The sequence below is a fragment of the Puma concolor genome, chromosome C2 (assembly GCF_028749965.1).
Source record: "Puma concolor isolate L17-30 chromosome C2, mPumCon1.1.hap2, whole genome shotgun sequence".
Taxonomy (NCBI): Eukaryota; Metazoa; Chordata; class Mammalia; order Carnivora; family Felidae; genus Puma; species Puma concolor.
Genome location: NC_141675.1, coordinates 1,141,207 through 1,156,255, shown reverse-complemented (window position 1 = coordinate 1,156,255; position 15,049 = coordinate 1,141,207). Strand labels below are relative to the sequence as shown.

Here is a 15,049-nt window from a genome sequence, read left to right as displayed (position 1 = left end):
TCAAAGATAGATAGCTCATCAGTGGTGAAGCCAGGATTTGAACCCAGAGGCCATGTGCTGAACCCCTGTGTCATACTGCCTAATTCAGCTCACTTTCTTAGAAATAATTTTAATATTTTACCTAAGGGTTTTGTTAGTATGCCTCCCCAAAATACAACAAAGTCTTTAATGATAAAGTTGAAATTAATTCTTTTTTTTTTTTTTAAGCTTTTATTTTGAGAGAGAGAGAAAGCATGGGGCAGGAGGGGCAGGAGGGGCAGGAGGGGCAGAGAGAGAATATCAAGCCGGCTCCACAAGCTGTCAGCACAGAGCCTGAGGCAGGGCTCGAACACATGTACCCTGAGATCATGACTTGAGCCAGATTCAAGAGTCCGATGCTCAAATGACTGAGCCACCCAGGTGCCCCACTAATTAAGAAATTAATTCTTAAACAGTTCCCACTAACCATTTACTCACTGAAAAAACAACTATACATGACTACATTCATTCATTATCAAACATTTAATGAGCAACTGCTTAATCACTTGAAAACAAAGAGTAAGGGCAATTCAGTGGACATTGGTCAGTTACTGAATGTTTACTGCATGCCTATTCTTGCCAATGCTCCCAGGAAACTCGGTCTGGTGGAAGAGACACATCACTGTCCTCTGGTTTTAGGAAATGCTAATGCCATTTATTCATTCACAGGAAAGGCTCTGGGATGTCCCAAGTGTGAACTGGGACAGCGGGGGGCGGGGGGGGGGGGTGAAAGGGAAAGGACACTGGAAAAGACTCTGAGATTCAACCAAGGCACTGCTCCTTTGTAAGCCATGGGGATTGGCGTTAAGGGCTGCTGTAGAGGAGACATAGGATCAGTACCGTGTTTTGGAACAACCACTCCAGAAGGAGAGAGCATGGGGCAGATGAGGACATAAAGCGAGGAGGCCGGCAACGATCTGCCGTGAAAGGGTAGGTGAGAACGGGGGGATGTGAGGTTGAAACGAGGGAACTGGACAGTGTGTGAATGACATCCATGAAGTTGTTTTAAAAACAAGTCCAGGGGCGCCTGGGTGGCGCAGTCGGTTAAGCGTCCGACTTCAGCCAGGTCACGATCTCACGGTCCGTGAGTTCGAGCCCCGCGTCGGGCTCTGGGCTGATGGCTCAGAGCCTGGAGCCTGTTTCCGATTCTGTGTCTCCCTCTCTCTCTGCCCCTCCCCCGTTCATGCTCTGTCTCTCTCTGTCCCAAAAATAAATAAACGTTGAAAAAAAAAAAAAAAAAATTCTTAAAAAAAAAAAAAAAAAAAAAAAAACAAGTCCAGACGAGAAATGGTGAAAGCCTGAACTCAAGCCACGCCACCGGTCACAGGAAAGGGAGACTGGACACATGTTCGGAAGTCAGAATCAGCAAGACCTGGTGCGATAATGGGTGGGAAGGGGGGTCGGACTGAGGAGTGGGAGTGGGAGCGGGAAGAGGAAAAGAATGGAGTCACGTCACAGGAGGGAAACGCAAGAGAGGCACACTAACATCTGACCGAGAAACCAATTCGAGTTACCCTGGGGAACAAGGCCGAGGGCACGGTAGCTCCGAGCTGAGGGAGGCACGAGGGCCGTAGCTGCTAAGGTATGAACCCCTAACAACGGTCTCGATGTTCACTGCTAACCACTTTTTCGCTTCCTCCTCCGGGTCAGAGCTGGCATCCCTCACTTTCACATCTGAGCAAACTGAGGCACACAGAGGGGAAGAGGAAGAGCCGAGGTCCTAACACAGCTGCCTCCAGGCTCTGACATCCAAGCGACTTCCACGCGGCTACACTGCCCGCTGAGCAAGTAATGGCCACAACGACAGTAGAGACAACGACAGCTTCACTCTGCCGCTGCGGAGCCAGTTAGAACCACAGCTCTCACCCCTGCGCTTCTGCCAAGTGCAGAGGGGGAACTTCACATGCACAGCGTGTCTATAGCTCGTCTGGAAGAGGGGCAGCGAGACCTGCATTTATCAAGCATCTGCACAATGCAGACACTTGTCACACATGTGTTACTTCTCCTCCTCATGGTGTTCCTGGAAGAGAAGCTGTACTAGTTTCAATCGGCGGTCAGGGAAACGGTCTCACGAGAGGAGGTGACTGGCCCAGGGCCATGATGCACGAAGGGGCAGGAGAGGGACAGAATCTCCATACCTGGAAGCACCCACATGTATTCCTACATAGAGACTAAACATAAATGAATTGAGAGAGAGCGAGCACTCACGTGGAAAAATGTTCCAAATGAGCAGATCCTGTAAATAAAAAATAAACATAAAGATTATCCGTATTACGCTTGCAGCTTTTCTTGAAGTCTGAAACCATTTTTTTTTTTTTTAATAGAAAAATAAACTCTGCGAGTTAGGGCATAAAAGAACCCAAAGGCCTCTGTCCATTCCCAGAAGACATCCTTGGTCATTACAAGCTGACGAGAATCAGTTCTGTTTCTAAGCAGCTCCAGAAAAAAAAAAATCACATAACTTCTTTTTTCTTTTTTTAATTTAAGAAAGTGCAATGAAGCGATATTTTTTTTAACTACTGATTAAATATGTATGGTGGAATTGGCTTGCTGGGCACCAGGACCTAAACATTAGAAATGTAGTGCAACTTCTAGGGTGAAGAGTCAACTCACTTTCACCTTAGGAAAAAAACAGCATTTAGTAGGTGAATTGTTAGCATTCAGAATGTGTAACTGGTGCATCTTGCCAAGTTCAGAACGAAAAGAGGACTGTGAATGCATTTAATGCTAAAATGAGAGATTATCGAACATAGGCTGTTTACAGAATTCAAGTCCTTTCTATTTTCTTAGGAATTAGAGACCTTTGTGTAATTTCTCATTGTTTTTCCCTGGTTTCTGCTTAGTAGGTTCCATGCCCAACGTGGGGCTCAAACTCACGACCGTGAGATTAGGCGTTGTGTGCTCTACCGACTGAGCCAGCCAGCCGCCCCAAGTGTAATCCCTCACTTAAAGCAGTGATCCTTTGCTTGGAATTACATCAAATAAAGAAATTAACTTTGCCTCAAAAGTGAGGATAATGCTTATTTTTAAAATACATTATTTGGACATTGATTTAATCTTATGGGTTGGACTCTAACACCACCAGTTTTTGGATATTTTTAACCTAAAAAATGGAATTTTCACATGGTTTCATACATTGGTAGGCTATTCTCTTGATCAGCCTATAACAAATTTCTGTAACATTTTACAAATAAAATAGCATTCAAGTGTCCTTAGTTTTTAAAGGAAACGCTAGATGGCAGTAAATACACAAAAGTTGTGACATATGACCCTGTGTTACCAAGCATAATGATCATTTTTGCCTTTTATTGAATTTTATGCTCTACTATGTCAAGCTTAAAAAAAAAAAACAACAAAAAAAACAAAAACCTGAATAAAAATTTAAATAAAAATTAAAGTTCCCTGGCGTTACTACTGAAACAATCAAATTCATCTACAATTTAAACTGTGACAATACTCTCAACTCCAACTTTATAAAACTGTTAAATTTTCTAAGTCTCCTTTGTTTTAACAAATTCTTTTTTTCTTTTTACATGAATACATTTTGTAATTTTTTTTAAGTTTATTTATTCACTATTCAGAGGGAGAGAGACAGAGACAGAGACAGAGACAGAGACAGAGAGAGCATAAGCTGGGAAGAGGGAGAGACAGGGAGACACAGAATCCGAACCAGGCTCCAGGCTCTGAGTTGTCAGCACAGAGCCTGAGGTGGGGCTCAAACCCCCACAGACCGTAAGATCGTGACCTGAGCCGAAGTCAGACACTTTAACCAACTGAGCCACCCAGGCAACCCAGAAGTATATTTTAGATATTACTTAATTTGGAGAAAATAGCTTTAAGATAAAATACCTTAAACTGCTATTTCCATCAAGATGTTAAAAATTTACACAAAAATTTAAATACACATATGGCTTATTTACTAGGTTTCAAATTAGTGAAATTTCTATTCTTTTAGGGGCCATGGATGAATATATGTTAAGTACAACATGCTATTAATTTAATGTGCTACTAGCAAAACACTGTTTTAAATTCAGTAATTAAAACTGACACTATCTAGATTTCAGGAAAAAACAGGTAAGTATAATATTAAAATTTTACTTCCTTATTTGAAAACCTATCTACAGATCAAAGGAAATATCTTAGAAACATTGCTAATCTGATCCACGGATGGTTTTAATGAACCCTCTCTAACATTCTGAATTGTAATTTCAGTAGGATTTTGCAGACTTACATGGTAATAAACCAAAAACATATACTTTCTAATTTATATTAAACTTTCTACTTTTTGGATTCATTACAAGACCAGATGGCATTCAGCTCAGGTCTCAGCAACACTAGAATAAAACTAGCTAACTTACTAATTTTTGGGTTATTTCTAACACTTTCTCTGAGCTAGATTTTGTCCTGACACACAAAATTTTCAATTTAGAAAACAAAGCTGGGGTCCTCTCAATAGGTAGAAGTTAATAAAATAAAAACGGCAAATCCTCAAATATACTACTTTGGTACAAAGGGAAGACTTATTTGAATACCAATCTGTGCCAATATAACTCAACTTTTGATCAATAGTTTCCAAAAAATCAGTAAATAGCTACAGTTACTACAAGCACCTTAAAGCAAACACACACTCAAATAGCCAAAACAATCTTTTACAGCCTTGAAAAAGAACAAAGTTGGGGGTCTCACACTTGCTGACTTGAAAACCTACTACAAAGCTATAGTGCTAAAAGCAATGTGGTACTGGTATAAAGATAGAAAGATACTTATCACCAAATTCATCAAGTTATATATATTAAACACATACAGCTCTTTGTATGTCAATCACACATCAATAAAGGGGTTAAAAAAAAAAAACCAGACATATAGACCAATGGAAATTAATTAAGATGCCAGAAATAAACCCTCACTTTTATGGTCAAGTGATTTCCAGCAAGGATGGCAACACCATTCACTGGGGAAAAGACAGTCTTTTCAACGGGGTGCTGGGAACACTGGATGTCCTCAGGCAAAAGAACGAAGTTGGACCCTTGCCTCACACTGTAGAAAAACTTAACTCAAAATGGATCAGAGACCTAAACTTAGGACCCAACACTATAAAACTCCTAAGAAAAGACAGGGCAAAGCTTCATGACGTTAGACATGGCAACGATTTCTTGGATATGACACCAAAGGCACAGTCAACAAAAGAAACAAGTAGAAAAACTGGACTTCTATGCATTAAGAGGGTAGTACCAACAGAGCAGAAAGGCAGCCCACAGAGTTAGAAAGAAACATTCTCGAGTCACGTCTCTAACAAGACATCGACATCCAGCACGTATAAAGAACTCCTACAAGTCAACAAATAAGCGAAAGGCCACTAAGAAAAAAGAACGGGTGAGGAAATTGAACAGATGATATTCACACGGCCAAAAGCACGTGAAAAGATGTTCAACATCACTGCTTGTCAGGGAAATCAAAACTATAAAGAGGTATTACTTCACACCCATTAGGATGACTATTATTAAATAAACAAACAACAGAAAATAACAAATGTTGGCAAACGTGGAGAAATTGAATAAATGCTTGTGCCTTGCTGGCGGGAATGTAAAAACGGTTCAGCTGCTATGGAAAATGGTATTGTGTTTCTTCAAAAAATTAAACAGAATTACCACGTAATCCAGAAATTCTGTTTCTGGCTATGGACTCTAAAGAAGTGAAACAGGGACTCAAAGAGATATTGGTACATCCACGTTCACAGCAATATTATTCACAACAGCCAAAATGCGGAAGCAACCCAAGTGGCCATCGACTGACGAATGGATAAGTAAGATGTGGTATATACATCCACGGGAATATCATGCAGTCTTGAAAAGGAAGGAAATTTTAACATATCCTATAATACACATGAACCCTGAAGACCTTATGACACAAGAGGACAGATACTGGATGATTCTGTTATGTGAGATTCCTAGAGTAATCAAATTCACAAGAACAGAAAGGAGAATGGTGGTTACCAGGGGCTGGAGAGGGGGGAATGGGCACTTAGTGTTTAACAGATACAGAGTTTCAGTTAATGCCTTGAACTGTACAATTAAAAGTGGTTAAAAGGGTACATTTCATATTATGTGGGGCTTTTTTTTTTTTTTACCACAATTAAATTTCTGAAGAGGTTAAAACGGTAAATTTCCGATGTTTACTTCACCACAATAAAAACCAAAAATGAGAAAGCTGTATACATGTAGTTACAACCTCCTTACACTCCTTCACCCTTTGGCTTAACTCTGGGTGATCTCAATATTAGTAATGATCTCTGTATTAACAAATATTGGTAACATTTCTATGAGTTAGCTCATTAAAAAAAAAAAAAAAAAAAAAACAGAACACACCAAAATAATCACTATTATAAGGATTTAATCTTGGTAACCAAAGGAAATACTTCTTGTTTAGAGGTATAAGTCTAGCTGGTAATTGAATAGCCCAAAACTGCTGGCATTCTGGCCTACGGGGAAGAATTTTAAGCTGAAAAACATGTTTCTTCCGTGTCATGACTGACTCTAAAGTCGGTGACTGAGACAGCCCGTGGCTGAGCTTTTGCCTTCCACCCCTCAGGTTGCCGGGCATCCCCAACTTACATCCTAGGAGCAGATTCTACCCGGGCTAGAATTCAGAGTGGGAAGTCTCCACTAGCATGGAGGAAGTCGGGATTAACTCACATCCAAGCCTTCTCAGAACTCACCAAAGAAGAAGAGAAGACCACAAAGGGTCCCCTGTCTTTGGATGAGAGTCGTGATGATCTTCTCCTCCACGTCACCACAGACCAGTCACCTGACATATCATTTATTCTGCCTAGTTGCGTCTCTGGTAGATGTACTAAGCTACAGTGTATGTATGTGGACACGTGCGTGTGCGTGCGCGTATGTGTAAAATGTGCACATCTTCTCAGCTACATTAAGAAGCAGAGCTCTTGAGGACAAAAATAAAAAGACAGCTTTGTCTTTCCTTCGCACCAGATTCAGTATCATATACATAGTAGCTCTCAATACTGACTGTGTATAATTAAGGAATAAAAAAAAATGAGCACTTGCCACTTTGTGTTCTGTAAGTAGAACTCAGAAAACGTTATAAACAAATATAGTCATATAATTAATACCGAATATAAGTTTATCAGAAAAGAATAATACCCATTTTTTCTTTTGATTTATTTTTTTTCAGTTTATTTATTTTTGAGAGAGACAGAACATGAGCAGGGGAGGGGCACAGAGAGAGGGAGACGCAGAATCCGAAGCAGGCTCCAGGCTCTGAGCTATGAGCACAGAGCCCAATGCAGGGCTTGAACTCACAAACTGTGAGATCGTGACCTGAGCAGAAGTGGGATGCTTCACCAACTGAACTACCCAGGCACCCCCATTCTGTGTTTTGAAATTAAAAAAAAAAAAAAAAGAAAGAAAGAAAGAAATGTCCACTTTCTTTTTTAAAAGCTTAATTTATTAATTCCACATTCACAACACTGAACTGTATACCTACCACCACTGTTCAAGTGAGTACTCTTATTTACTAGATGGAAAAGTAGACACCATCCCTGGTCTTAAGAAACCAACAGTGCATGGGAGAGACAGACATGACATAAACACGCCTATCAGGAAGCGCCAGGCATATGAACGGGATAATCACCATGAGGGAGGGCCATGGAGGCTTCAAGAGACCCAGCAGAGATGGAAGGATCAGAAAAGCCTGGGAGACCAGTGACATCTCAGCTGAGACATAAGGAATAAAAGTGTGCTAGCCAGGCCCAAAGAAAGGACTTTGGTCCTAAGCAAAAGAGGACAGAAAAAGAAAAAAAAAAAAAAAAAAAAGATTAATTAACAGAGTGAGGACTTCTGCTTCTGGAAGGATGGAACAGAAGTACTTTTCACTCCTCCTCCTGCTAAGAACAACCGAAGACCACGGACATGACATACAAAATAAACACAAGGAAACTCTGAAAGGTAGAAAGAAGGCCGACTCAGCACAGACCCCAGTACCCTAAGGACCCCAGGTATTCCTCTCTACCTCATACATCCTAGACTAAGTGCTGAGGAAGGGCAAGCACAAATGCCAACGGGCACAGACAAAAAAAAAAAATGTCCCAAGACAAGCCTGTTCTCTAGCCAAAGGGCCAGCACAGGGGCGGCCCAGCAAGACGGAACTTTTAGACGCTCTAGCCGAACACCACAGAAATACTGCGGCCCACCCCACGCAGGCCAGCAAATTCCTGGGTGCCATCTGCAGAATGCTCCTGTAGACCAGGATATCTCCCAAATTCAGTGAGAAGAACCGGGCCCCAAATATCTGTTTTTAAGACATCAGCAAATACAAAAGAAGAAAGAAGTAGCGTTGGGGATACACAGAACTCTGGACCAGCCAGAAACCTGGAGAAAGCGAAGGCAAAATCAAGAAGCGGGCACTGAACACGTCCCACATCGCTCAGAAGCTGGCAACGGAACCCCCAGATGTGGCTCACGGCAGAGCTCTGCTCGATTTGGGGGAGGGGACGGTTTTCAGGTCCTTCCACGTCTCTCAAGACTTTCATACTCCTCTTGTTCTGGTTCCCAATTTACCAAGAAATCTTCTAATAAACCAATTCCACTTTAACTTTAACACCGACTGTTACAGTCATTGGAAAAGTATCTCCTTATGGTAAGTTAACTGCCTGGCATTCTGGTCAGTCCTTTGTGAGGCTCATTAGTTTTAAGGGTCGGTCAGTCCCAAAAGCCTAATTAACTCTGCATGTACTGGCAAAGACAAGATCCCAGACCCACAAACTTAAAGGCCACATCTTAAATGGAAGGTACGCTATGAGCCTGGGCAGCTGGCCATCTAAGACGCCTCTGTCTTGATCTCTCACTTACACAGGTGAGAAACCAGCCTTGCAAATAGCTCTCCAGAATCCTATTCAACTCTCAAAATTCAAAGCAGACCCACTTTTCTCTGCTGGAGCCGTCCCCTTTCCCTCCTACTCACTGCTGTCCAAAATCATTCTCCAAAACGCATATTCTGCATAGAACATCCACCACGAACACAGATTCCTATTAAATACACAGAAAGATAAACACAGCAAAGCAGAATCTGTTTCTTCAGCCACTCCTGGAAAGGCACAAGTTCACACTCTGACTGCTAGTTGGCCCTCAGTCCTGAGGCCTTAGGTATACGAACCACCGCCTTATAGTCCTGCTAAATTCTGCGGGATTAAATGTTCACAACTGCTCTATTTTTAAAGTATCTAAAAATGAAAGGTCACAATAAGCACTAGCAATAAAAAAATTCCTGCGAATGCGTCCATTTGCAATTGGTCAGTGCTGAATTTTCAAGATGTTACAGTAATCCATATTCGGAACCACCATAAACAAAATGAAAACCTAAAAAGTACAGCCAGCCAGCCTCCTTGAACTTCGTATGCACGGTTATGCGCCTTCCTGATACATATCACATCTGGGTGTTTTAGAGTTTCACAATGAATTCCACACCTGTTGCTAACGAGATTTAAGTCATTATCAAAAAGCGTTTCTTAGGATCCATTTGCGGAAGAACGTAGAAATGACAGAAGAGGCTAAAAAAACGTCAAATCTACAGAATTCTATTTCATACGGAAGTTCTCTACCCAGCACCGGACAGGTCAGCGCAACGGGAAGAGTCACTTTCCCAAGCCCACCACGGCGACAGTCTCTCAGAGCTGGGCAGCAACCAGAAATGCGTGTCTGTCCGTCACCTGAACTACCTCGCCTTCTTACCAGGAAATCTGTGTCGTTAAACTGCCAGTCACGGACAGTCAGGGATACCACTGCTGTCTGTAGGTCATCTCTGCTTAAACAGAGGCGTCTGCGTGGAGACTATTTAAAATACGTTGAAAGTTTCACTTACCTCCACGGCTACCACAATCAAAACGAGGTCCAATTTTGACTCTGGAAAGAGGGCATTCACTTGTGGTGACATTCCAATTAGAGCACAGTTAGTGACCACAGATATAACACTCATTGTTTCAAAAGCCAACTAAAAGGGAAAAAAAATGTGAAATTAAAAACCACAATGACCTCTTCCATACTTCCTCAGCCTTTTTTTGTATCATATAAAATCAAAGAAAAAGGCTTTCCCTCGTTCCAAATATCCCAAGTACATTTAAAACTTTTTCTCTATAATGCTGTGATTTTCTTCGGCTTAAAAAAGTCAGGCCGTTACAAGGCATTTTCAGTATTTATGGCTGGAATATCCAAAGCACTATGTTCTACCTTCCTAGCTGGAGGTGGCCAGGGACCTGAGAATTTGGAATACATCCGAGAGGAGTATGCTGTTCAAGTTACCCTACTCGTACCTAAAGGGAATCTAAGGTGGGGCCACCAGAAAAAATGTTTCACATTCAAAAACTGTTAGTATGATTTCAAATGGAATTTTTTTGTGACTGTCTTACTCTGCCACATTACAGACCACAGCTGGTTCAGCTACACCAGAGGCACCAGCTATCGTGATCCTTTTCGAGTGGCATTCGCCCAGGAGACTTTGGAAAAACACACGTGCCCCACCGAGCTACTGAACAGACTGACCCAAGGCCCCATGGAGGAGTCTGCCAGAGCCCACTACAGAGTACTGACTGCGGAAACGTGACCACTGCTCGGTCGCTCTTCCTTTTCATGCACAACACTTGATCCCTGCCGAGTAACCCAACCACTGGGAAGGGACGTAGAGGTTTCCATTACATAACGAGCAAGTCGCGGGGAGGAATGCTGCAGCCCACAGGGAATACGGTCAAGGTGTTGTGACGGCAACGCCTGGTCACCCACTCAGGTACTCTGCTTGTGGCGAGCACAAGCAGAGCATATAGACTTGTCCAATCACTGTGTTGCACACCCCAAACACGTGTAACGTTGTGTGCCAACTGTATTTTCGTTTAAAACAAGAATCAAAGTCCCACTAATTCTAAAAAATACAATTACTGTTAGAAACTAAAATTTTAAAAGAAGCAAAACAAAGCATGATTGGATCCCAACTGAATAAATATCTGGTCTCATGGAGAATTTCCGCTATCTTATTTTAGCAATCTTTGTATAACTTGATTATTTTTTCCGGAGTTTTCTTTACAACAAACCTACTCAAGACTTTATCTTCTCTTTAAATAACTTAAATTTTTTTATTTATTCATTTTTTATCTTTACATAGCTCAGAATTGAAAACTTGAAGTTACAGTGAAGAGTCTCCTTGCCCTCATGTACCCCTTACCTGCCCGCGAGCTCCTGTGCTCCCTACAAAAGGATCACCATTATTAATTTTTTTTTTTTACCTTTCCAGATACTTTATATGCAAACTTTATAAGGAAATTTGAATATATATGCCCTTTCTTCCCCTCTTTCAGCCCAATGCATACTGTCCGGTCCCTTGCTTTTGTCACTTAAAATGTCTTGGAGACTATTCTATGTCAGTACTCAAAGAACTCTCTCATTCTTTGTCACAGCTGTTTAAATATTTTATTGCAGAGATGTATCGGAATTTATTTAACCATTTCCTTATTGGTGGGCATTAGTTGCTATGACAATCATTGTTCCATTTAGTTACCATGTAGATACATCATTTAACAAGAGTGGAATTAGGATAAATTCCTGAAAGTGGAACTGAGTCAAAGGTACCATGCATTCATAATCTTGATAAATAACGTCAAGCTGCACTCCATGAGACTGACCAGTTCATCCTCCTATCAGCAGTGTCTAAGAGTGCCTGGCTTCCTGAATTTTTAATACCTCTATAATGAAACATGATTTCTTCAAATACAGCTATATTGAGCTATAATTTATGTGCAATAAGCTGTATTCATTGAAGGTATACACTTCATTAAGTTTTGATTGACGTACAGACCTGTGAAAACACCACCCCAAACAAGATGCAGAATAATTCTACTTCCCCCAAAAGATTCCTCATGACCCACTGCAATCCATCCTTCTCTTCACACCGGCCCAAAAGCAAACACTGATCTGCTTTTTGTCACTGCAGTTTTGTCACTGCTCCAGGATGTCATAACTGGAATGACATAGTATATACTCTTCCTCATCCTTTCACCCAGTATGATTTTGAGATTGAGCCATATTATTTCTATACCTATATCTAGTCTTTTCCATTTTTATTGTGGAGTAGTATTCCATTTTATGAATATACCATCATTTTTTATTTATTTACCTACTGATGGAACACTGGGTTGTTTCCAGTTTTGGACTACTCTGAAGGAAGTTACTGTAGACACATGCGTGCATCCTGAAATGTTCACGTTCTCTCATTTCTCCTGGATATTTAGGAGCCGATGTGCTGAGGGTATGGTAGGTGTACGTTCAACTTTTTAACAAACTTCCATCTCATTCTGCAAAGTGACTGCACCATGACGCAGCCTCGCCAGAAAAGTATGACAGTTGCAGTTACTACACATCATGGCCAACATTTCACACCACGAATCTTCATTTTAAACTGGGTATGTAGTGCTATCTTCTGGTTTTCATTTGCATTTTCCCGGTAACTAATTATAAATCTTTTCATGAGCTCACTGGCCATTCACATATGTTTTTTGGTGAAGTACTTCTTCAAATCATGGTCCTTGTTTCCAAAGGCTGAAATGTCTTACTGAATTGTAAGAGTTTCTTAATCTGAACACAAGTACTCTGGCAGACATACGTATTGTGTATTTTTTTCTCCCATTCTGTGTCTTGCCTGCTCTTCTTTTAACGTTAGAGGAGCAAACTTTCCCCCCTATCTGGAGACCTGGTTATCTCAATGCTATTAGTGGACAATTATTTCCCCCACTGAACTGAGACTTCACATAGACCACACAATCCATTTCTGGACTTACTCCTCTGTTTAACTCGTCTGACTGTCTACTGATACACCAGGACCACACCACGTTAATAACGGAAGTTATGTAACAAGTTTTAATACATGGTAAGTGTCCCTATTCTTCTTTATAGCTTTCTTGTTCTTCTATTTCATTCATTTCTCCCTGTGAATGTGACAACACATTTACCGGCTTAAAAGAAAACCTTGGGCTGGCGTAGTGCTCCATTTGTAAATTAATTTGTAGGTCAATTTGTAAATGAAAGGAGAATTGATATGTATTGAATACCGAGACTTCCTTTATCAGTTAGCTATTACTACATAACCAACCACCCCAAACTCTGGCTTCAAACAGCCATTTATTTAGCTCATGATTCTGTGGGTGGACAATTTAGGATAGGCTCGTCTCGGCAATTCTTCTGGTCTCAGCTGACTTTGACTGGATTTGCTCACGCACCTGAGGTCAGCTAGTGGGTAAACCAGAGATATCATCGGCCTTATCAGGCTACTTAGAACTTCTAGTACCATGTCCGATAAAGGTAGCAAGAGTGAACACCCTTGCCTTGTTCCTAATTTTAGAAGGAAAGCATTCAATCTTTCACCAATAAGTATGATGTTAGCTTTAGATTTTTTTTAAAAATAGATGTCCCTTATCAAGTTGAAGAAACACCCCCATTTCTATTTTTGTGAGAGTTCTCAAAAAGGAATGTTGGATTCTCTCAAATGCTTGATATTATTGGTTGATACAACTATGCAGTTTTTCAAACTATTAAATGGCAGATTATACAGATTAATTTTCTAATATTAAACCAGGCTGGCATCCCTGGACTAAATCCCACTTGTCATGGTATACACTTCTTTTTATAGATTGCTGAATTCAGTCTGCTAATAGTTTATTAAGGTGTTTTGTCCATTTACTCACAAGGGATGTTGGTTTGTTGTTCTCCTGTCTCGCACTCTGGTTTTCTACTACACTGATACTAGCCTTCATAAAATGAATTAGGAAACATTCCCTCCTCCTCTGTTTTCTGGAAGAAACTGTGTAAAATTGGGGTTCATTCTTAGAAATTGCTAGTGAAATCGTTTGGGCCAATGTATTTCTTTTTTGGAAATTTATAATTAGAAATTTAATTTCCTTATAATTACAGAGCTACTCAAATTATCTATTTCATATTGGGTGAGTTGTGGTAGTTTGTATTTTTGGAGGCAATGATCCAAATTGTCAAATTTATATGTGCAGAGTTGCTCATAATCCCTTCAATACTTTTGGTACTTTAAGGGTCTGTAGTGGTACCTGCTGTTTTATTTTTATATTGGTTATCTTGTCCACTATATTGATCTTTAGAACCAACTCTTTTCAGTAATCTTCTCTATTATTTTTGTTTTTCATTTCATCCATCTGTACTCTTATCTTTATTATTTTCTTTCTGTTTCTTCTGGGTTTCTTTTGTGCTTTGTTTCTAGTTTCCCGAGTAGGCATTTAGATTATTGTTTGAGATATTTTCCTCTTCTCCAGTGTATGCATTCAGTGTTACAAATTTCCGTCGGCACTGCTTTAGCTGTTTGATACGTTGTACTTTCATTTTCATTCAGTTCAATGTCTTCTGAATTTACTCGAAACTTTCTCTTTGACCCATCATTATTTAAGGAACGTGCACTTGGGGGCGCTTGGGTGGCTCCGTTGGTTAAACAACTGACTCTTGATTTCAGCTCAAGTTATGATCTCACCGTGGTGAGATCAAGCCCCATGTCAGCCTAGGCATGGAGCATGCTTAAGATTCTCTCTCTCTTCCTCTCCTACTGCCCCTCCCTCACTCATGCCTTTCTCTTTCTCTTTCTTTCTCAAGAAAACCATGCATTTAGTTTTCGAGTGTTTGGAGACTTTCCTGTTATCTTTCTCCTGCTGATTTCTGGTTGGATTCCACTAGAGTCAGAGAACATACCGTACGTGATTTCAATTCTTTAAAATGTTTAAAGTTTGTGTTCTGCCCGAGGATGAATGCTCTGTAAGCACTTGAATGTGTATTCTACAAGTGCTGAGCAGAGTGCTCTGTAATATGGATTTGATTCTGTTACCTGATGGTGGTGGTATTGGTGAGCCCTTCTATATCCTTGCTGACTTCCTAGCTCTTGTTCGACCAATTGTTGAGAAATGCGAGTTGAAGTCTCCAGCTGTACTTGTGGGTTTGTCGACTTCTCCTTCCAGTTCTATAAA

General features: G+C 40.7%; 1 protein-coding gene across 7 annotated transcripts in view; it reads right to left on the bottom strand.

The window, feature by feature from the left end:
* Positions 1-15,049, bottom strand: part of ANO10 (anoctamin 10) — a 289,033-nt gene that overhangs the window by 163,070 nt on the left and 110,914 nt on the right. For all 7 annotated transcript variants that reach the window (XR_015255910.1, XM_086720283.1, XM_025913868.2 and 4 more), the window contains exon 11: positions 9,895-10,023. Coding sequence is in view for 6 of the 7 variants with exons in the window: in XM_086720283.1 (XP_086576409.1) it covers positions 9,895-10,023 (129 nt within the window). In the remaining variant the exon portion in view is untranslated. The remainder of the gene's footprint in view (positions 1-9,894; positions 10,024-15,049) is intronic.